Source organism: Acartia tonsa, chromosome 1, assembly GCF_053477335.1.
Source record: "Acartia tonsa isolate MP-2025a chromosome 1, ASM5347733v1, whole genome shotgun sequence".
Lineage (NCBI taxonomy): Eukaryota > Metazoa > Arthropoda > Copepoda > Calanoida > Acartiidae > Acartia > Acartia tonsa.
Window position 1 is genome coordinate 27223320 of NC_137260.1, and position 23460 is coordinate 27246779.

General features: G+C 29.4%; 1 protein-coding gene and 1 long non-coding RNA gene across 2 annotated transcripts in view; one reads left to right on the plus strand and one right to left on the minus strand.

The window, feature by feature from the left end:
• The window catches only part of LOC145327024 (serine/threonine-protein kinase NIM1-like), a 106366-nt gene that overhangs the window by 33847 nt on the left and 49059 nt on the right, over positions 1–23460 (plus strand). The window contains exons 7-13 of the mRNA XM_080170508.1: positions 9996–10060; positions 10174–10239; positions 14092–14196; positions 14643–14745; positions 15223–15301; positions 16066–16179; positions 20151–20223. Of these exons, the coding sequence (XP_080026634.1) occupies positions 9996–10060; positions 10174–10239; positions 14092–14196; positions 14643–14745; positions 15223–15301; positions 16066–16179; positions 20151–20223 (605 nt within the window). The remainder of the gene's footprint in view (positions 1–9995; positions 10061–10173; positions 10240–14091; positions 14197–14642; positions 14746–15222; positions 15302–16065; positions 16180–20150; positions 20224–23460) is intronic.
• LOC145316482 (uncharacterized) lies at positions 1665–8921 on the minus strand. Its single transcript, XR_013878516.1, has 3 exons — positions 8838–8921; positions 7651–7768; positions 1665–1823 (listed from the first exon to the last, which is right to left on the minus strand). It is a non-coding gene; the product is annotated as an uncharacterized LOC145316482 (long non-coding RNA).

Consider the following 23460-nt stretch of genomic DNA (forward strand, 5'->3'; position numbering starts at 1 on the left):
AATTTTCTAGATCAAGGGTAATAATACTTTTAAAATGAAAAGTAATAATGATAAACTCATTTTAAAAGGGGTAATTTTATATGGGGTTCATGTAAAGTTACCTGCAAAACCATAACAAAGGAATAACAGACAAGTAGGTAGCGAAGGATAGCTACGTTTATACCCAATAGCTGCGTGCACAAAGTAGAGATAAGTGTTCCATCCTAGAAAGAAAATTTTTCTTCAGAATTTAATTTCACACATTGTATTAAAAATATTCTTACGCTTATGGTATTAAAAAATTCTCAATTTTCAGTGATATTTTTAATTAAATACTCAAAAAAGAAATGTTAATACTCAAATCTCCTGTGATTATAAAATACTCATTGAACTTTTTCTCAAAATTTTTGTCAGCTAATTAATGCCATACCATAATTTATGAAAGTTAAATTTAATGAAAGATATTGATAATTAAAACTAGATAAGAAAATAAGATAAATTAGTATGAATGATAACTCACATCAGTATTCAGTAAGTTTATAAGACCCAACTGAATCTTGTGCTGAGATAGTAATGGGTTCTTCTCCCAAAACTTAGCGAGAGCGTCGTCGATAATGAGGGGCTGCTGTAAGGTGTAGTTGACCCTAAACAAAGATATATCACTTATGAAAACTCTTTTTAATTCTTTAAGATAAAATTTTGATTAAACAAAGATAATGAATTAAATTAGTAAGAGTAAAAGTTTATAATTTACATAATGCTATATTAAGGGGAAAATTTTTCCAATGATAATCAACAAAATTTTCTAAATGCTTAGATTTAAAATTAAATTTTCCAATGATAATCCACAAAATTTTCTAGATACTTAGGTTAAGTTTTCCAATGATAATCCACAAAATTTTCTAAACGCTTAGATTTAAATTTTTCCAATGATAATCAACAAAATTTTCTAGATACTTAGGTTAAGTTTTCCAATGATAATCCACAAAATTTTCTAAACGCTTAGATTTAAATTTTTCCAATGATAATCAACAAAATTTTCTAAATGCTTAGATTAAGTCTTCCAATGATAATCTACAAAATTTTTTTAACGCTTAGATTTAAATTTTTCCAATGATAATCAACAAAATTTTCTAAATGCTTAGCTTAAAATTTTATTATGATAACTTACATCATATTATACATAAATTCTTGTATATTCTCTTGGACTAAATTAACATCAATAGTGGACACAGTTAATTCTTCTAACATTTCACTTTTATAAACTTGTAGCTGCGGGCCGCAGGCCATTTCACAGATATTGTTACGAGAAATGTTAAACATTTCACAAGTAAAGTAAACTTTCAACTAAAATACCTGAATAAAGTAAGATGATACTACTTGATACTACTTGATACATTTTTCTGTTGACGTGCAAAAATTCTGAAATTAAAAAATATATGTAGTTTATATGTTGTAATTAGAAAGATAAAAAGCAAAAATTTTATGACAAAGATATTTTATATATATATATAGTTAAATATAAATTTTAAGATGTTGTGAGGATAAAAGTAAATTGAAAGTTTGGGGATATTATAATTAAAAGATAAAATTGGAAAATGATAAATTAAAAATTTATGGATTTAAAAAGTCTTAAAAATAATTATTGCTAAAAATTAAGTGGAAAATTTGTTGGAAAAATTAGACGTGTAAAATGTTATTGTCAGGGGAAGATATAATAATGGAAGGTACAGGGGTGGATACATCATGATTCAAATTTGTTGAAAGTTGGGAAAGATCCATTTGTACTTCTTTTAAAACCTTAAACTGCTTCTTGTTCATCAAAAGTCTCTTGAATAGCAAACCTAAAAATAATTAAAATTATTATATTTTTTTTAGGAACGGAAGTCAGTCCAGAGATGAGGATAGAGGCGTTAAACGATACAACCAAGGAATGAGGGATAAGCCATATGAAAAGAAAAGATCAAAAAACGATAATAGAGAATCATCAAGTGACAACTCCATCGAAGAAATTGCTGTAAAGCCAAAGAAAACTGGTTATACCCATGGTGAAATAAAAAATGTTCTGGGCGCTGCCAAGATATTCCTGTCATCAAAAAATGTGGAAATAAAAACAATGCTAGGACAACAAACACAAATCTTTGACAAAAAAGTATCTGAAAAGGAATGGAAAAGTATGGATAAGAAAGTAATGGAAATGATAGTTAAGGAACTCAATGAAAATGACTCAAGAAAGACAAAGTTTGTTATAATGGATATTGACATTTTCTCATGCTTTAGCAGCGATAGTTATGATAAAAATCTAGAGATGTACATTGGGAAGATGAGTGAAATGATAATGTCAAATGTGAAATTTGAAGAACCACCAACCATCTTGATCATGAGTTTTCCTGGCAACTCCATGGAAGATATCCACCTGCGCGATAAAAATTTGTTCCAACTAATAGAAGGGGTAAAGGAATATCTAAGACATGTAGGAAAACAGATAAATATTGAGTATATGAGCCACATCAGAAGTTCAATTGTAATGTCTGTGCTGCGTAGAAACAATCTGAATGAAAACACCAACACATATCCCCAATATGTGAACAATCTAAAAGCCAGGAATACCAACAAGGCAGAAATACCTATCTTCTTTGTTTACAACCTTGAAAACACTCAAAAGTATTACTTCCAAGCCAGGTGTGTTGTGGAGTACATGGAAACCGGTCATTTCATCACTGCTCTGACCATTCTGTTGAACAATTGTGATGATCTATTTGTTAGACAAAGGAGAGTGGAATACAATGAAAAGATATTTGGTACAACAAATAATACTGAGGAAGATAAGAAAGAATTCAAACCTGCAAATGAAAGAAGTGATCTAAGATTGAAATATCATGAAAATAAAGTTGCTCTTCTAAAAGATAAAAAAACACAAGCAGAACTTGAATTGGAAGAGTTAAAGAAAACAACAAAGAGTAAGAATCTAACTGAACTGACCAACAAACTCAAGAGGATTGAAAATAGAAGCTACGAGCTGCCAGAAAATGTAAAGCAGCTACGAAAGTACATTTCAACCTTGGAAATAAAAATAAAAACCTTCAAAATGAAATATTGAAAGAAGATGATCAAGAAACAAAGATACTGCTGGAAATTAAATGTAAAAAAGCACAGAAGGAAATGAAAGAGCAAGAACATAAATTTAACCTTCAAAAAGAAGAAAGTGAGAAAGAATATGAAGACGACAAAGCAAAAAGAATCAAAATTGTACAGGAGAAAATAGAAAAAGAAAAAGCTGAAATTGCTAAAGATGACAAAAAAGTTGAAAGTGACTTTGAGAAGGAGAAGATAAGACATCTACAGAACATCAATAACAAGTGCCAATCTAATTTTGGATTGCTGGAAGATATTGTCAAACATTGTCAAGAGATACAAAAAAATCAAACTAAAATGACAACAGAAATGACCACAAATGATTCCCTTGAGAAAGAAGTCCAAGAATTAACTTGGAAAAATGGTAATTTGACAGACAGACTAAATGCAACGCTTGAAGAATTGGAAAGAGTAAAGAAAGAAAAAATGGAAAATGAAAAAAGATGGGAGGACTTACGCGAAGACTACAGGCGAAGCCAAGACCATTTGATAGAAATGCGTTCTGACATAACAACAAAAGAACAAGAAGTAAGTCAATTAACCAAGAAATTAGAACAAAATAAAATCCTTGATATGGAAACATTTACCATTAGAAGTGATGATATAGATGAAGATGAAGAAATGGAGGAAGGAAAAAATGATATGGATGAAGAAATGGAGGAAGGAAAAAATTGAATGACGTCACAGGCAAAACACACAAGTGTAAATAAGTGTATATATTATAGTAAAAGTAACACATAATTGCCAGTTAGTTTTAAACTAGTAAATATAAAACATTGGAAAATTTTCTAAAGTAAAAATATTTAAAATTTGCTAGTTATATTTTAGAATCAAACTTTTGATAAAGTATTTGTAAAGTTTCATGAAGTTTCATAAAGTCCAATTTTAAAAAAAAAAAAAAAAGATTTATAAGGTTTATAAAGATAATATTGAAGATACTTAACTAGATTAAGTCTTCAAAAAGATAATACTTGTTTCCTATTTAAAGATATATGCAAATTATTACTTAAGAATCAAATTGTAAGGTTTCGTGATAATTTTAATGTCCAATCTTTAAAAAAAGTATATAAAGATAATATTGATAAAGTATTTGTAAAGTTTTATGATAATTTTGAAAGGTTGATAAAGATAATATTGAAGATACTTAATTAGATTAAATCTTCAAAAAGATAATACTTGTTTTCTATTTAAAGATAGATTTAAAGTTTCAAATTAAATGAAATTTTAAAATGATAACCTTGTAAAATATTTGAAAATTACTTGTGAAATTGTATAAGAAGATAATATTTGGTGAAAGTATTTAGAGTTTAAACAAAGATAATTAAAAGTTAAACTAAAGTTTTCTTTAAAAGATAGTTAAATAAGATATCCTTAGCGTTTACTTGGCATATTTCTTCAAAAGATAATTTAAATTTCATTTAAAGTTAAAACTTTGTTAAGTATGATATGATAACACTGGATAAAAGGATATGTAAGTTCAAATTTTTTAAAAATAAGATTTTTCTTATTATTAGAAAAAACGAAGTAAAAATAGTAAAATTTAAAGTCTTAAAAACGAAAATATTCTTGATATTAAATGATAAAATTGTTGTATTTGTAAGAATAAAGTGTAATAGATCAAGTAAAGTATAATACTCTAACATAAAGATAATACTACGATAATTCTTTTTGCTTTCAGATCAAAATGAAAGTAATGAAATGGTTACTGATAATTTTGGTAACAATTATAAACACTAGGAAAGGAGAAGAGGAAACCATCATATATGGCACATCCCACTTTGAGGTAAGCGAAAAATTAAAAGATAATTTTAGAAAGCCAGAAAAGATAAAAATAGAGATATTGGGCATAAAAGAACTTAAAACTTTAGAGTTGCAATTGGAAAAAAATCCCTTTTTGTCTATATTAAAAGGGGAACCAAATGTATTTTACAAATGGAATGAAATCAAACAAAAACTTGGGGGTTTTGACACAAATGATAATGTGGAGAATGATAATACATGTTATATAACAAATTTGATAGACGCAATGACATATATATTAAGCACTGTTCCAAGGACAAAAAGATCAGTAGATAATATTGATGGACTAAGTGACGAAGAAATCGAAAATCTGTTTATAGAAATACAAAATAAAATTAAAACAGATCATAGAGATATATATGACGAAAGCCAAATTTTGATTCAACAGGTTATTGATGCACAGACTACAACACAAGCAAAAATAAAATTTCATAATTTTAGAAGATATTTAATGTGTCAAGTAAATGATAAAAAAAGAGAGTTATTGCTAATTATTGGCTACAATTTAATGAAAGATACACAGCTAAAAACTCCAATGGAATTAAAAAACATTTATAAATCTTCTTTAAATGAATTACGTATTAAGATTACTAATTTGCTTAATATTTTAGGAAAACAGTTAAGCTACCCTGAAGAAAATGAAAACGAAAATTGCAACGATGGAGGGGAGCAACCTGAAAATGGAGAAAACGATAATACAAACGATAATAACCAAGAGGATGAGAATAATGATAATCTTGACAATAATTCAGATAATCAAAATGGTGATAATGATAATCTTGACAATAATTCAGAGGATCAAAATGGTGATAATCTTGACAATAATTCAGAGGATCAAAATGGTAATAACCTTGACAATAATTCAGAGGATCAAAATGGTGATAATCTTGACAATAATTCAGATGACAATAATTCAAATGATCAAAATGGTGATAACCTTGACAATAATTCAGATGATCAAAATGGTGATAACCTTGATAATAATTCAGATAATCAGAATGGTGGAAACAATAACAATAATGACAACGATAACAGTGATAATAGTATCACTAATGAAAATAATTCTGATAATCAGAATGGTGGAAACAATAACAATAATGACAACGATAACAGTGATAATAGTATCACTAATGAAAATTCTAATCAAAGTGAAAATGAAAATGACAGTGATAGCTATAGTGAAAACACAAATAAAGAAAGCATTTTGCACTTTTATAATAATATTCGCAAAATGATAGTGTCAATTAATTTAGAAGCTAATGGAAAAGCTGGAAATACATTAAATGAACTAATCAACAAAATAGATCAACAACTGTCAGTTATGAAGAATGATATATCAAATAAGTTTGGAGAAAAATTTAATGAAAGTCTTGAAGAAATTTATAAACTACTACAGAGCAGCTTCAACATATTAATCAATACCCTAAGTGATGAAGAAAAAAGGAAGCTAGAAGAGCTGGATACAATTACAGGTGAAGATAGTAATGTTAAAATTAACATTAGCCTTAAAATATTGTCCATGGTTGAAACGATAAAAAGTATGGTGCAGTTACTAAATTTAACCTTTAAATCTTATCAATTAAATAGTTTAGATGATAGCTTTCTTACTAATAGGGATGATAATATTAGCGAAAGGAGTGTTGATAATGATATATGCCAATCAACTCCCAATAAATGCACTAGCGATGGTATCCAAATATCAGTTATGAAAGATAAACTTAAAAAAGTCTTAATGTTAGATGACATTAGTGAAATTAAAATAGATAATAAAAAGGGAAGTTCTGAAATCTATGAAGAAGTTATTGAATTAATTTCTTTCAAGGATTACCTCAATAAAATCTCTAATTTTGAAAAAAGTAAATATAATTTTTCATCTCAGAAAAAACAGTTTAATATAGAAGGTTTAAAGGAAATATTAGAAGATGAAAGAAAAAATCACAGTATTATGGAAACATTGATTCAAATTATAAATTATCTTTTAGAGCTAGAAGAAAAATTAAAAAATTCAGAAATAGCAGTTTTAGATAAAAAATTATTTGCAGAATGTAAAATTATGGGAAGTTTTAAAAGCTTAGTTGTATCAAACAATACAATTTTTGGTTTTAAAAAGAAAATATCTCCTGCTTATAAAGTTATCCCAGTGCCATTTTGCTTCGATAAAAAATGTCTTATTCTAGATGCAAAAAATTATGTTATAGACAATAAGGGAATATGTGAAGGACAAATAATTGAAGATAAAAACTATTGTCTAAATGAAATTATAGATATTCCGTGTAAGCAAGAAAAGAAAAGTACAGAAAAATGCCAATTTAAAAAAGCTAAAAAAGGTCAAACTATTATTTTGTTTAATAGGGAATATAAATGTGAAAGTACATGTACTTTTAGGAAAGACGGGGTAATTACAGAACAATCTTTTATAACAAATAAAGATTTTAATAATAACTTTTCAGAAGATAAAACAATTTTTGAAAGATTTGCTTCAGAAAATATATATATTCAAATCTCATTATACATGGCAAATTTGATTCTAGGATATATTGTTCTTAGTATATTTAAAAGAATTATGAGAAAGTGCATTAAATTGTGTCACAAAAAAAGGAAAAGAAAAGATAATATAGAAATGATAGTTGTAAATGAAGAAAATAGACCTATGGTTAGACCAGCTAGAAACCAAAGGCGTATTCAGTTTAATCCCACAGCACCCTAACTCATATATAAATTAATTTTAGATAATACCTGTGAGACACAATAAGAAAAGATTCAGCAGGATGCTGAAAATTAAAGACGTCCATAGTACAGCGCCAGAGAAATTAATGGAGGGAAGATCCATCTCATCAAGGTACTGTATTTTATCCTAAATAAAAAAATAAAAAAAAGATAAGATAATTTTATGATAATCCTGGGGAGAAATATTAGAATGATAATTTTAGTACGATAATTTAAATAGAAAGACAAAATGGTTAAAGGAAAATTATGCGAGAAAATGCCTAAAGAAAATTTTAAAATATTTAATTTAAAAGTGTAAACTAAATGATAGTTGAAAAATTCATTAAAATAAAATTCTGTTTACTTTTAAGGTATCCAAAGATAGATCAACAGACCCTGACAGGAATGAAATGGCGCTGACCGGTTCATTAACAAGAAATTTAAATGCCTGCGCCACAGTAAACACAGACATGAGTTTGGTAAACTGAAGGTAAATGGTGTTACTACAGTTCATTTTAGAAAATATCTATAAAAAATATTAAAAGATATTACTTTTCTTGGAAGATTTATGATAACCATGCAAAGTTATTGAAAGTTTAAAAGATAATCTTATAATTTATAAAAAGTATTAAAAAAATATTACTTTTGGAAGATTTATGATAACCATACAAAGTTATTAAAAGTTTAAAAGATAATTTTATAAAAATTGAAAGTAAAAATGATAAATTCTAGTAGACGTGTATAGATCACTGGCCACTGTAAAACTAATCATTAAAACATTATAGGAAATTGGGTTGAAACCAGAAACAACAAAAACCTGAAATTAAAGAAGCCAAAACTAACAAGGATATAGAGATAGTAAAGTGATTTCTTACTTAATTTTTCATTGCAAATTAAATGTAAAAGTAGTGGTTTATTTTCCTTTTTATGAAAAATAGAAAATTTTATTAGTAAAGAAATTTTTACAAATTATGTTAAGGTCTCCTCAAAAAAGTTTTCAGTAAAAATTTTATGAAAAGTAAAAAGCAAATTAAGATTTTTTTTGTTGTTGAAAAGTAAAATTACAGAAGAAATTTTTTTCCATTTTAATCATTTGAATATTATGAATAAGCAAATTAAAATATTTTTATTTTTTGATTAGCAATTAGAACTTAAAAAATTTTTTTATATATCGCTTTTGGAATTATTATTATAAATTAAAGGGAAATCACTTATACCTGACTGATGAGTCAACAAGTCGTTCCGGGTACGAGTCCGACAAACAAGAGCAGAGAATTCACCCATCTGCTGAGACAACATGCACATCCTTCTCTCCCTGAAATATGGAGAAATATACATTGGATATTCAATTGGAATTATCAGGAGCTGATGATCCGAAACCACTATGCAGCCAGGAGTGCGTACAACTAGAATACTGAAACAGCAGCTGCCACCAGATGAATCCCATATTAATCTTATTAATATTTCCAAAATGTGTTTAAATTTCTACAATTTTGAGTTCTAAATGCAAGCTAAAATTCCTTTTTTTCCTTTAAATAAAGCAAAACTACAGTATGATTTTGAAATTTTTAATTTTAAGTAAAGCAATTAGAAAAGTAATTTTTTTATATTTTTACATTCAAATATTCAAGTTATTCAGAAAATTTTTTTATCAAACAGTCTAATTAAAATTTTGTTTTACCTAATTAAAAGAAATTTTTAGCTTTTTGAGGGCAGACTGTAACACTTTTTAATTAAAAGTAATAAAATTTAAGTATTAAAATTGTAGATAATCGTTGTGAATTAAATAAAATTTAATCTCTATGACGTAAATAATAGATATTAACCACACTTGTAAAATGTGATGTATTATTATAATATTTTGTATTTGTGGAGTTAGATTATAACCATCAAATAGATTACACTGAAATATAATATAGAAGAAAAATATTTTGTTACCATCATTAGCGGACTTATTACAACCTTGAAATCCGTAAAAATTTCAAGGTGATTGCAAATATTCCAAGGAATAAAAAAACGTAGTAAATAATAAAAGTAAGGTAGTATTACGGTAAAATGTAAAGTGCATTTTTGAAGGAAAAATTGTTTCATTTTGATTGACTAAATCGATTGTTTTTTTCCTTAAAAAGTAAAACATGACTTTAAACAAGGATACTTGAGCTCATTTGTAGCGTGGCTTCTATTTAATTTTAAATCATTTACATTCTTATCAAAATCATATAAAAAGTTTAGTAATTGCAGATTTTTTATGAAATCTATAATTAATTTAATTCTTTACATGTTTTTCTTGAATTTTTCATTTATTCTGAATTCATAGAACTTATTACAAATCTTACAACGGCGTACACATATTTGATTATAATCTATTTTTTTAGGAAAATACACTGAAGATAGAGCCAAATTTCTTTTTCTACAAATTGCTTCTGGTATAAAGTACATGGTAAGATGTATTCTATAATTTTTATTTTAGAATTCAAGAATTTGAAAAAACAAACAAAAAGTGAAATCATCACTTTTCTGATATATTTTTGATAATTTCTTAATTTTGTTTAGCACGATCACGGAATGATACATCGAGACCTAAAGGCTGAAAATATTTTCTATGTTTCAAAAAACAGGGTAAGTTAAAAATCAACAGGAACATTTGAATATGTCATAAAACTGAATAACATTTTACTTTCCTTTTCAATCTAACTTTATTTCTTTTCACAACGGTGTTAGTTTTGGAAATAACTGGTCTTGTTAAAAACTAATACTAAAATATGTAATAGTTATTTCTTTCATCGTATTATAAACGGCTTTCCGCGGATATAGAATGTACAATTAATTATAAGATTAAAACCAGTTTTTATCTTATGATTGTACATTTTTATATTCGTAGAAAGCTGGATATAATACGATGCTAGACATAGTTTTTTCGTATGAATGAGAACCGGTTCCTATCCACCGGATTTGAATTAATACGAGAAAATATATGTCCTTATTGTTTTAGCTTCAGTCCCGTTTTTCGTTTTAAAAGTAAACAGTAAAACTTTTTCTTGAATGTTATCATTAGTCTCAAAAAGGCAAACTTATTTAATTTCCTGATTTGATTATAAAATTTGCAATTCTTAAAACCAATTGAAAGTTTGTTTATAAGCGAGAAGTAAGTTGAGCGTCATGCAAGGGCGAAGCTACTTGTTTCATTGGAGAACTTTTTGTTACCAACCTTAACCTTCGAAATAAAAAATTCCTGCATAGACATTTAATAGGTTTAATTGCTATAAATATAGGTACAGTATGATATGTGCATATTGCATGTAGAACTTGTCAAAACTGTTGACAGAGACAAGAAAATAAGATCTCTCAAACGGATATGGAGAGCCAGAATCATATTGATCAATAGCTTTTTATTCGTCCCGGTCTCCTCAAATGCTGCTTTGTACCAAAGAAAGTAAATTATACGTGGATATTATTACAGGAAAAAAATTGTTGTCAGTTTAGCTTACTATACAGGACCATTGGTCAGTTTGTTCATCCAATAGGAGGGGTGGGTTTAGGGTAAAGGGGGTTGAAATGGGGAATCATTATTTTGGCCTGCTACAAGTTTCACTTTATTAAAGAACATGTAAATCTGATGTAAGATCAAAGTAATAATATATCCATTTTTATAATTCTATGGTCACAATTGTCTACGTTTGCTTAACGACCCTTTCGACTGTAAACATGCGAATTTATGATGATCTTGGTACCAGATTCTGAATAATTTTTAAAAATGTATCTACTTAATCTTTCCCTGAATAATGTAGGCAAGGTTAGACAAGGCCAGAATAAACTTACAACATCCTTCTCTCCCTCCTCTCCTTTTTCTCTCTCTTTTCTTTCTCTCTCTCTCTCTCTCTCTCTTAATTTATTTATTCTCTCTCGTATTCTCTTGAAATCTATTCATATTTAAAATGGGATCTAAACTATTCTCAGAGTGTAATTAGATATTTTATATGATTTAGGTTCTTATGTCAATTTCATTTAATTTAATTTTCTTAACAATAAATCAACCTGTTAAGTTTGTACTGAATGAAAGTCTGATTGTGAATAAGATTTATGGAGCGCTCGGGCAACTATAATCAAAAATGAAGAAAAATTATGTTAGTTAAAAAATTATTGCTTCTTTTAAAATTTTGATATTTTGCTGTATCTTATCTAGTGGTAGATTTTCTATTTTCTATTGAAGTCTTATCTCTGATCTTTATAAGAGGTTAAATAGTTCTAGGAAACCTAAACAAACTTTAGCAAATTGATAACCTTATAAAAGGTCGATTTCTGTAGAGAAATTTACGTAGATTTCTTATAGAATCTCCTCTGTAACAAACATCAAAAAACTCCTTTTAAAGAAGTAAAAGTTGATGAATTTATAACTAGAAGATGCAGCTCGCGACTCTAGGGGATAGAGTGTATTGGAATAGCCTATAACAATCTCAAGATTAGAATTTGAAAATGAAATAACCCAAAAATAATCTTGGAACTTATTTGAAGCTTCCTTGAAATAAGGTACTCGAATGACTTAATGTTTAGCAAGATCGTAACGGATAAACAAAAACCTTTAAAAAATTTAAATATCAAATGGTTAAAAAAAAAGAAACCTTGGGCAAGTACAGATATTATTAATGTAACTACTGATCTTTTTATGAAACAAATTGTAGTTAGCTTGCTTGTCATTACTGCTCAACTTACACACATAATTATCATTATTAGTAAATGACTTCATTATTTGCCATAGCATTACAAGAACAGAAACCAATAAAATTCAAAAATAAAATAAAATTATAAAAACTCTAAACATGAAAGTATTTTGACGAATCCCATTTTGTTCCGAATTTGTATCACTTTTGAAAAGTGCGACTCCAGTTACGTCATATTTTTCTTTCCCGAAAAAGGGAAGGGGGAAAGAAAAAAAAGGGAAGGGGGGAAGAAAAAAGAGATGAGAGAAAAGGGGGTTTTCCCCATCTCTTTTGAAGAGATTTTCTTCCCCCCTTCCCTTTTTCGGGAAAGAAAAATATGACGTAACTGGAGTCGCACTTTTCAAAAGTGATACAAATTCGGAACAAAATGGGCTTCGTCAAGTATTGACTGTCTATTTGCAATAAAATGAAAGGACATTGAAAAGATCGACTTAACATTGTCTCTTTATGTCAAGGGTAGGGATATATATTCTACAATTTTAAAGTTTGATTTGAAATTTTCATTCTAATAATATGAAGTTATAACTCTTGACAAATATATTTAAAAGACAAGGATGACAACACCAATAAAAGCGAAGCTCAAAAGATCAGAATGTCAGACAAACGAACATTACCAATTAAAGAGTAATGATTTAATATTCAACATTATTACTTATACTAATATCGCACAAGACATAATTGAATATTATGCCTTATCATTCTATTAATCTATATTTTAAAAATCACGTTATTAGGCTAATTATATCATAAAATAAAGTATAATTAAAAAAGCTAAAAAAATCGTCTTGTTTAAAATATTTTTTTTTATCAATTATCAGCTCTGTCTTTGATCTTTTTCCCAGACCTTGGCATTCTGTCGGCCGATAAATGCACTTTTTATTGCAGTTAAATACTAGATTTTGCATCTTTTCAGTTTAACTTTTAGTCATAAAGTTGCTCTTTAAATAACATTTGTCTTTCTGTCTCTCTCTCTCTCTCCGTCATAATTTTTTCCTTCCTAATTTTGTTAAATATCCAATTTTCGATTACACCATGCAACAACAAATTTATACGTCTAAAAACAGAAACTTATAAAGTAAATCAATTTAGATCTTGTTCTTTTGTGTTATTTTTAGTGTTTAATTTCAATTTTATTTCATAGGCACTATATTTCATGTTTCCCAAAATCTGGCGTAAATCAACCCCCAAGAAAGCTTTAAGGTTTATGGAGCCTCAATTCATTGACTTAACCAACATAATCTATTTTAAATTATATTTTCTAAGTAGCTTATATAGCAGTATTAAGTTGTGTGTTAAGTACTGTTAAGATCTTGCAAACGGCTAGGCCTAAAGTTTTTTAATTTGCTGAAAAATATAGTATTGGTTCAGGGCATGTTTTAATATATTTGGTGGGGGAGGGGAGGTAAGGCTCTAAAAACAAAAATCCTCGATCCCCCCAATAAAATGTTTTTTTTTCTTTTATCCAAACTAGATATGGACGAAGCCACTAGTATTACATACAGTGCATATTACATAAACTGAATAGCGTTTTCGAATTAAATATAAGGAGGACGACCTTCTTCTTCGTTTCTAAATCCACATCATGTTTAAACTCTAATGGTTAAAATTAGTACCGGTGCTATTTTTATCACTATTATGTTCAAATAGTTTATTGATACTAAAGTATTTAACTATTAACTCATAATATTATTGCATACATTAAAGTAAAATAACATATTATGCCAATATCAAAAACTTACTTAAAATGTTTTAGGTTGTGATAGGTGATTTCGGATTTGCAACAAAGCTGAGCCGAATGGACCAACACTTGTATACATTCTGTGGTTCACCTCCTTATGCTGCCCCTGAATTATTTAAGGTTCGTGCTTTTTCAATAAATATACATTTTGTTTGTAAATTAACCCATGATGTCACCTTATTATTTAAGGTTCGAACTTAATATTCGAACTTCGAAAATAATATATTTTGTTCGTAAATCAACCAATTATGGCATCCAATTGTTTAAGATTCGACATTTGTCATTATACAGATATTAGGTTTGTTCGAACTTTCTCATTATATATACATTATGTTTGTTAATCAACCTATGATTTCCCAAAGTTATTTAAGGTGTGAACTTCTATGTTATCGTATTAAGAGCGCATTCACCCATAGACTGTACGTGATTAGCCTGCTATTAGCGATATTTTTTTTAAGCTTCACCTATTTCTTAAAGCGGCTAACAAGATTTTAGGGGCGAACTGAAAGACAGTTAAAATATAAGAACATTACAAGGAATTGTCAAAAACACAATTTTCTTTCCAGGATGACCATTATATTGGTCCTGCGGTTGATATTTGGGCCCTGGGTATCTTACTCTACTTTATGGTCACTGGAAACATGCCTTTCAAATCTTCTACAGTTTCAGGTCAGATAAACACAACTTTTAGGTAGAATATAAATAAAGACAAACAATTCGCAGAATTTTACCTTTCATTTTAAGATAATACGTACATGAAGGGACCGAAAATTAAAAAATTACAACTCACACCCGCCCCAGTTCCCTTTCTCGTTATTAAGAGTTAATTTTCAGACTAATACTGAAGTTACAGTTAGCTGTATTTGAGTAATATGGTAAAGTTTTGAAATGAGACTGAAAAAAGAAAAGCATAGATGAATGAATTATACTCTTTCATTTAGAAATCAAGTGCTTTTCTATTGTCAAATTGGAACTAATAATCATACCTTTCATTGTGAAGACGTCATAGAAATGAGAGATGAGGAGAGGGAAAGAAAACCCCTAAAAAAAAGATGGATAATCTCTCGTCTTTATGACGTAACATGCTGATTTTTTGAGGGACTTTCTTCGTCTTCTTCAAAGTTATACAATATACATTTGATTAAGGTTTAAAGCATGCTATCCTGGAGGGAATCTACTATAATCCAACTACAATATCAGATGAATGTAAAGAACTAATAAACAGGTAATTTTTCAGTGCATTTTTCCTCATATCAGATCTATTTTTATATTGGTTATTTTTCAAAGAAAAAATTGTATAAATAAAACTTGAATTGCGTTTTAAAAAAAGAAATGCAATAAAACTACTAAATGTATCCAAATACAAGTATTATAATATCTATACAAAACAACAAGATCAATTTTATCAATAACATCCCATCTTTAGAAAAAGGTTATGTGTTTTAAGATTGGGGAAATGTGTTGTTGAGAATAATTTTTGGCTTCAAATAAAAAATTACCTAAGAAAGTTGCTAAACAACAAATTTATTTTCTAAATGATGCATAGTAGCTTTTTTCTATTGTTATATAATTTATAAATAAAAGAATTTATATGTCTTTGATATTAATAAAATGAATATACTAAATATATAAAATAATAGAATTTTTCTACGTTTTGCAAGCATACTAATAAAATTCATAGCAGGCATGCAAAGTTATTATCGATTCCAATCCTTTTTTTGTCTGTAGCGATGGATCTCACTAACTGCTGTACAGTTAAGAGTCTACTTTACAATAAAGCTACTTATAGATCCAGGGAAGGTTTATAAATCTTTTGGGGGAGGGTATCTCCACTCATCTTAGAGAAATTAACCCCCCCAACTTTTTTTGACATTTCATTTTTAAAATTGAAAATTGGGGGCAAAGTTCAGTTTCCTCATCCTTCATCTCAAGTGCCCCCAGAGGCCTCAAGGGGGCGTCGCCGCTAGTTAAAAATAAGTTAATATTTAGCATGCTGCAACGAAATCCAGACAACCGGTTACACCTGGAGGATCTGTTAAAACACGAGTGGCTCCATGGGCATAACTGGGTTCAGGAGGATAAAGATTTTGTTCCATATCCAAGGTAAAGGATTTTCCAGTATCGCTATGAAACCGATAAGAACCGGTTCTCAGCCACGCTGAAAAATCATGTATCGTATCGTATTATATTTCTACGAATATGAAAATGTACAATCATAATATTAAAACCAGTTTTGTTAGACCGTGCTTTCGGCATCTTTGTCCAAAATAACTACTTTTTAAATTCTTTTCCATAGCCCTTTTTATCATAATGATTTCGAACTTGGTGTCGGTGAATGAATTATACAGACTATTGCAGTGTCACGACCCTGACAATCTAGCAGCAGTCTATTTTAATAATAAAAACAATAACATTATAAAATAATATCTATATTTGAATAAATATTATTTTAACTTACAAAAGCATATTTTATGCTATTATGCAAATCTCAATTTTTGTCTTTTCCTTAAAATGTATAAAAAGTCATGAATAAGGATAAAAAAAGTTATTTGTATATAAAATTTTCCTTTACAGGTAAAAAAAGTTATGAATATGTATCGATTTGAATCTCATTATGTTTGTAAAGATTGTATATTTTGCTGAAGATTACATGAAAAAATAATTTAGAATTTGAAAGTATGAAACCTCTGAAGTAAGTGTTTTTATTTGTTGGTAAAGATCTCAATAATTACTGAATCATTTTAAGAAAGCTTTACATAAATCCTGGGATGCTTTTAGACCTAACTATTTCAAATTCAAAGCCTTTGAACAAAGGGGAAAAAATAAAAGAATCATTTCTAGATTCTAATCAAATCGAATAGTAGATTACCTTTCTTTGTTTGTATATAAATCCTATGTATTAGTATGTAAGTATTATGTATGTACACTTACATATAAAACTGGATCATTGGCATAAGCTCTTGGTATGTTATGTATCTATGCAACATATTGTAATAGAGAAGTGCAGTAGAACCCGGATTGTAAGGGATAGCACAATGATGATAAATTTATGCAATTAAGATCAACATAAGTATAAAGTGGAAAAGTTTAAACACTACTATAGTGTTAATATTACTGCCTAATCCAGTCCCCAAAGTTTTTTCAGACGAAGGAGAGAAGGCTTTTATAAAACTAATTTAATTTTTTTAATTATTCAATTGGTATACCTTTAATCCAAGAAACATACATAATCTGTGTTTCAGATACAGTATACATATAATCTTTTATTTTCTTCTCATATGATCTCTTATTATCATAGTGCATACTGCATAGCAGGGCTTGGCAGCTGCCCATTCTTGTGCTGTACTACTGCGTACTTATTTAAATAGGGCTTCTAGTCTGCGGCTGTATCATAAACTGGCATCTGGATGAGCATTGATGTCTCATTGTTATTGCTTGTACACAATTTAGCCGCTGTTTCAAACTGTTAAAGTTGCTTAAAATAAAGCTGGAAAACGGCTGCGGTTGAGGATTTAAGATCTTTTTTTCAATGAGGAAATTCACTTTCATTTAATTGTGAAAAATTAGTTTAGTGTTTTTTGTAGCTGACGCTCATGTAGATTCTTGGAAAGCGTAGCTTAACTTTTTCTGCGACCTGTGCTACAGCTGCCGAGCCTTTTCTTGTAGTGTATAAAATACAAAGTGTTCATTTTATTCACTATAGATTTACATAACACTGTATGAAAATTTATAATTCTTATGAAATCAAACATAAATATTTTATTTTATCATCTAAATCCATAAGAATAAGCGAATTATTAATACACAAGCGGATACGCCCCTAGAGGCCTCTAGCAGAACTTGAGTAGTGGGAAGTTGAATTCCAACGGCCAATTTTAAAAGAAAAAGTTTTAAAAAAAATTGTGCGATTTCTATCTTAAGTTCAAGTCTCTATGAATATTTTTAAAAATTTCGATTTTTTTGTTATTTCTCTTGGAAGGGTGGTGGTACCCTCCCCCAAAATATTTATGAACATTCCCAGGAGCTATGAGAATCTACCCTGTTAAGGAGAATCCGATCAGTTCAGCGGTTAGCGAGATCCTTCGGTACAGAAAGACACACAGACAGACAAACACACATCCTGTTACTTTATTATAAGGATTAAATCTCTTAAGAAGTTTTTTACCTTCAAAACAGAACCTCAAAATATTCTAAATCTTTCTCCAATTTTTTTATTACTTCATTCAACAAATAGCCGCTGCGTCCCAAGCATCTAGGGGCTCTATATTCAAAGGGATATGGAAGGGCAAAAAATAGTGTAAAACCACCTTAGGACCTTTAAAAAGCTTCACTGTAAAGGAGAATCAGTTTAGTGGTAAGCAAGATCTTTCGTTACAGACAGAAAAAAAGCTTACCACTTTTTATTATAGAATTATTGATACATGACTTAATGGAACACATCCTATTGTGGTAATACGGCAACAGACGGACGGGCAGTTTACAGAATTGCTACGCAGTGACTTATCATAACAAGCCTTCTGCACTAATCCCATTATATCACCATTTACCTCATGACCGCCGGTGACCCCGCTGTCCAGCGGTCAAACTGGCCTGTCTAAATATGGGGAGGGGCACGGACACGCAGCTATCACGCGCCCCTCACGCAATTATACAACCGGGAGGCGCTGCCTCCCCTTTTACCACAGCTACCCCCACAGACTGTCTACCGCCGTGGGCTAAGCCCTTGTGTCCCACACCCCCTTCAAACCTAACCTATTGTTATAATCTGTTGTATATATATAGTAAACATCCATTGTAAATATTATTCAGTTAAATATATAATTTCTGTATGACTAAATCCTGCTAGTTTGTTTTGGTAGAATACTTCAAGGCTAGGGCTCGTTGGATTCGAACTCGCAACCGGTGAGCTGAAACGCTTCGGCTTACCACACTATTATGTAAAGTAGTAAGGTTATTTTGTCTTTAGCTTTAGATTTCAATAACTACTTAACCGATTGAGTTCTCAAATTTAGAGAATTTTTAAATAGGTCCTGGGATTGTTTTTTGGCAATTGTTTCCTCCCTTCAAATACATTTCCACTAGATGCTAGGAGCGCAACTGCTCGTATAGATAAACAGAATAAAGGCATCTCATTCAAAATGTATCCTTTTGACCTTATTTCATAATTGTATATAAATACATAAATAGTGTTATTGTATGATATTGTAAGAAATACAGCAGCAGTATTTATGATTGTGTGTGTGTAGCTAAATGTTTACCCGTGTATAACCATTTATATCCATTGTTTGTATTAGAGCCAGTTCTTTAATAACATTTTTATCCTATTTTGTTATTGATCTTTGATGTTTAAAGCATCTCTGGAAGCTACTATCTTTTTAATCAGTGCAATACTCTCTGATTTCCTAACTCACATATTATTCTAGAATTTTTTCTATGAAATTTGTAGAAAGTTTTATTAATGTTTTTTTTGTACTAAATCTTAGTTTGGTTCTCTTATATTATACCCTGTTGAAAAGCAAAGCTAATTTATTATTAACTTTGTCTGCCAGTCAGTCCATAGCTATGAGGGAAATGGTAATTTCTCTGCTACCATAAAAGATAGACGTTTTTTTTTGGTGAAGATTGTCTATACCAATGCGTAAATAAGTTATAATTTACTTGGTCCGTCAGTCTTTCAGTCATGTTAGGTAAGAAATTGAAATTTGGTACCATGATGAATTCTGCATAAGGACTGCATAAGATACAACAAAGACGACAATAATTGCAATTTTCTTACAAAAATATGTCGCAAATGTATATAGAATATCATTGGATTTTATGACAGGGGGAAAATTGTCGTCAATCTATCTTGCTAATTAACTAATTTATTTGTCTGTTTCGTAGAAGGGGAGTGGTTGGGTAAAAGGGGTTTAAGGGGAAAGTCGTTGTATAGCCCGCTGCATATTTCATTTATTAGAGAACATGAAATCTGGCGTAAATTCCAAGGAATAATATATCCATTGTTGCAAAGCATCTTTAAAGAGAAGATAAAAAAGGATAAATGTAAATAAAAACTGTAATATATTATTGTTTAGGCTTGGCTCCGAGAATCTGTCTGACGTGGAGAAATGTGTAATTAATGAGCTTGGACGGCTTGGCATTGCACAGGCAGGACACACAACATACAAATATGCTTCACAAATAAAAAAATAAAGAATTTCTTTTGGGAGGGTGGAGTTACCCTCCCATAAAATAGTTATAAACCTTCCCTGTATCTATAAGAAGCTTTACTTTGAAGGAGAACCATATCAGTCCAACGGCTAACGAGAACTTAAGCTACATTGATCCTCTTACTTTTATTTAAGGATTAAAATAACACTTATTGCCAATTGGTGTATATTTATGATAGTATTAATATTACAATTTTAATAATGAATATAAAGCTGTATAAACCCCTTGGTAACGGTGTGTTGAGTGTAAAATTGTGATTAAATAATTTTAATGCCCTGTATGAAGTATGGAATTTTACATCAAAAATTTGGACGTTTGTACATTTTCGCAAATTTTCAAAAAAAAATTAAACTTGAATAAAAACTTAAGTGTGTGAAGGTGATTTCTTGAATAATACTAACATTAAAACTAAGTGGCTCTTATTTCTATATCTTGATAACTTTACTATTTCATTTAAGCTATATGTAGATACGTGTAAATTTTAGAGTAGCTACTCTTTAAATACAAATTAAGTGCAGCATTTTGAATGTAAAGTTCTCGGTGTTTCTATGGATAAGGAAGCAATTTCTCCAAAAATAAATACTTAAAGAGCTTGAATAAATTGTATTATTTTGTTAATTATTATTACATTTCATTACAAATTTTAATAAAATTTTAAAAATTTTAATTCAGTGCTATCACTGACCAAACAATTACAATTTTAAGGGTCTTATTTTGCTGCTGAAGATGATTTTAAAAGTGTTTTATTAGTTCTTGTGGCTGGAAAATGTACGCGGGTGTGATCTAACTTTCGGCTGCGGCTTTTTTTTTTGAGTTACCGGAGACTGCATTTTTGACCAAGAATTTGAGGATTACTGTTTGGCTGCTATTGCCGAGCGCAGTCTCAAATAAATCATTATGTTTGAATTTTGCAAAATTTTTCCCTTTTCGCTGATTGGTTGCCCCCCTCTAGTTTGCAATCTCCCTGTAATCGTAAAATACAAGTTATATCTCGGTGTTATACTGCGATGCAATCACGGTGTGCAGGATAGATTAATGGAAAATAATAACTTTGAGTTGTCTTTGTATCAATATAAGACGGTAGAATACATCATGTCAATAATATGTCAGAAATTACCACTTTTTAAATGTCATATTGTCGATACCATCAATGAGAATTTCATTTCATGCTTATAGACAACGTGAACAATTAAAGCTATGTAATGAATTAAAGTTTCTAATTTTGTCAGGGTTTAATATAGTTTAAAATAAAAGAACTCATTTAAAGAATATAAAATAAGGGGGAAAGAGGAATAATGAAAATATATTGCATTGCCCTATTCCGTTGTCCCTGCTTGCATTTGAGATAAATTAAAGAATGTTTGTAAGAGAGAAAATAGAGTTATTTTGATATTGTTATCGATAAAACAAATGCATTTATAAATTATAATCAAAAATTGTACTCTTTAAATATTTTTAGATATAAGGTATTCAAAAATTTTAAAGATCAATATAAGGATCAATTTCATCTTTAGATAAAAATACTTTCTTACATAAAAGAAATATAATGTCTGTGCAGCGGAGGATTTTGCTAACCGCTCACATATATGGTTTTCCTATATATGTTGCTTCCTACAGAGAGGCTTATAAGTAATTTGGGAACGGGGTATTTCTACCCTCCCAAGGTAAATCGCTCCATCCCAAATTTCAGCTCTTCCCTTGAATAACTGGAATATCACTTTAAAATCATTTGCATATTATCTAAAAAATAACTGAATAACACAATACATGTTTACAATTAAACAAGGATGACAACATCCATAAAAGCGAAGCACTGAAACGGTAGGACAAACGGACAATAACACTTGTATAGTATCTGAACTGAAAAATCGGAACATAAATGTATAAATGTCGAATCAACATTGTAGGTAAATTTGTTGAAAAACTACTTAAAAACAGGATAATGTTTATGGACATACTTACACTTTTGGACTTGATTATAGAGTTGCTTCGCTTATAATATTGTTCTTTGTTGTCCCAGGAATCAATATACCAAAAATCAGATCAAACGGATAATTAAAACACTTGAAAATTTGTTGTTAAAAAGTAGAAAAATCAACATGTTTAAAATGGCCGTACGGACATTCTGGTAATGATTATAGAGTTGCTACGCTTTCTAAATCGTACCCAACTACTACAGGAATCATCATGCAAAGTTTGAAATCGATAGGACAATTCTAACATGCCTAAATTAACGAATAAAAGCTATCTATCTCGGACGGACGGACCAACCCTAATTATAGAAAAGCTTCGCTTTTAAAAAAAAGGAATAGGTAGTTATGAAAATTTATGTTGGTGTACCTAACTTTCAACAAATTTTTTTAAATATCTTTGTCACTTCCCCCAAATATAGATATTAGATAAGTGCACAAGTTTTTAAAGGCATAAATCAAATGTTTGGATAGGTTAGCTGGTCAATTTGGGGATTTCAGCATATCAGAGATAATCCCTAGTAGATGACATACTAGAGTGCTTGATGTCGTGGATCTAAAGAGATAAGTCAATGGCCAATAAATTGGTGTACATCCTCAATGATGATACACAAAAGTACCCCTTCAGTAGATTAAAATCAGTGGTTGAAACGTTTGAATACTGACGTTAATGAACAAACCAATCAAAATTCTCTGAAGTCCCCAAATTGTTAAGCCTACGAATAAGAAAACTGTTATTTTAAAACTTTGGAGACTAGTGTAATAAAATTTGACTGAGTAAATTCCATTTCCTCTATAGCATTAATAAGTGACAAAAAGGCCTAATTTGATTAGCTTTCAGATAGGTTTGCAGTTAAGATGTTATCAATGTAATTGGTAAACTTTTACACACATAAAACTATAAAATCTGGCTGCATTGGAAAAAATATTTTTACTTTCCAAGGATTATTTGATAAAATTTGAAATAAACAAGAATGGCACATTCCATAATTTGTTTTCTCGTATTCATTTGAATCCGGTGGATAGGAACCGGTTCTCATGAATACGAAAAAACTATGTCTAGCATCGTATTATATCCAGTTTTCTACGAATATAGAAATGTACAATCATAAGATTAAAACCAGTTTTTTTAGCCGGTGCCTTCGGCACCACGGGGCTAAAAAAACTAGTTTTAATCTTATAATTGTACATTCTATATCCGCGG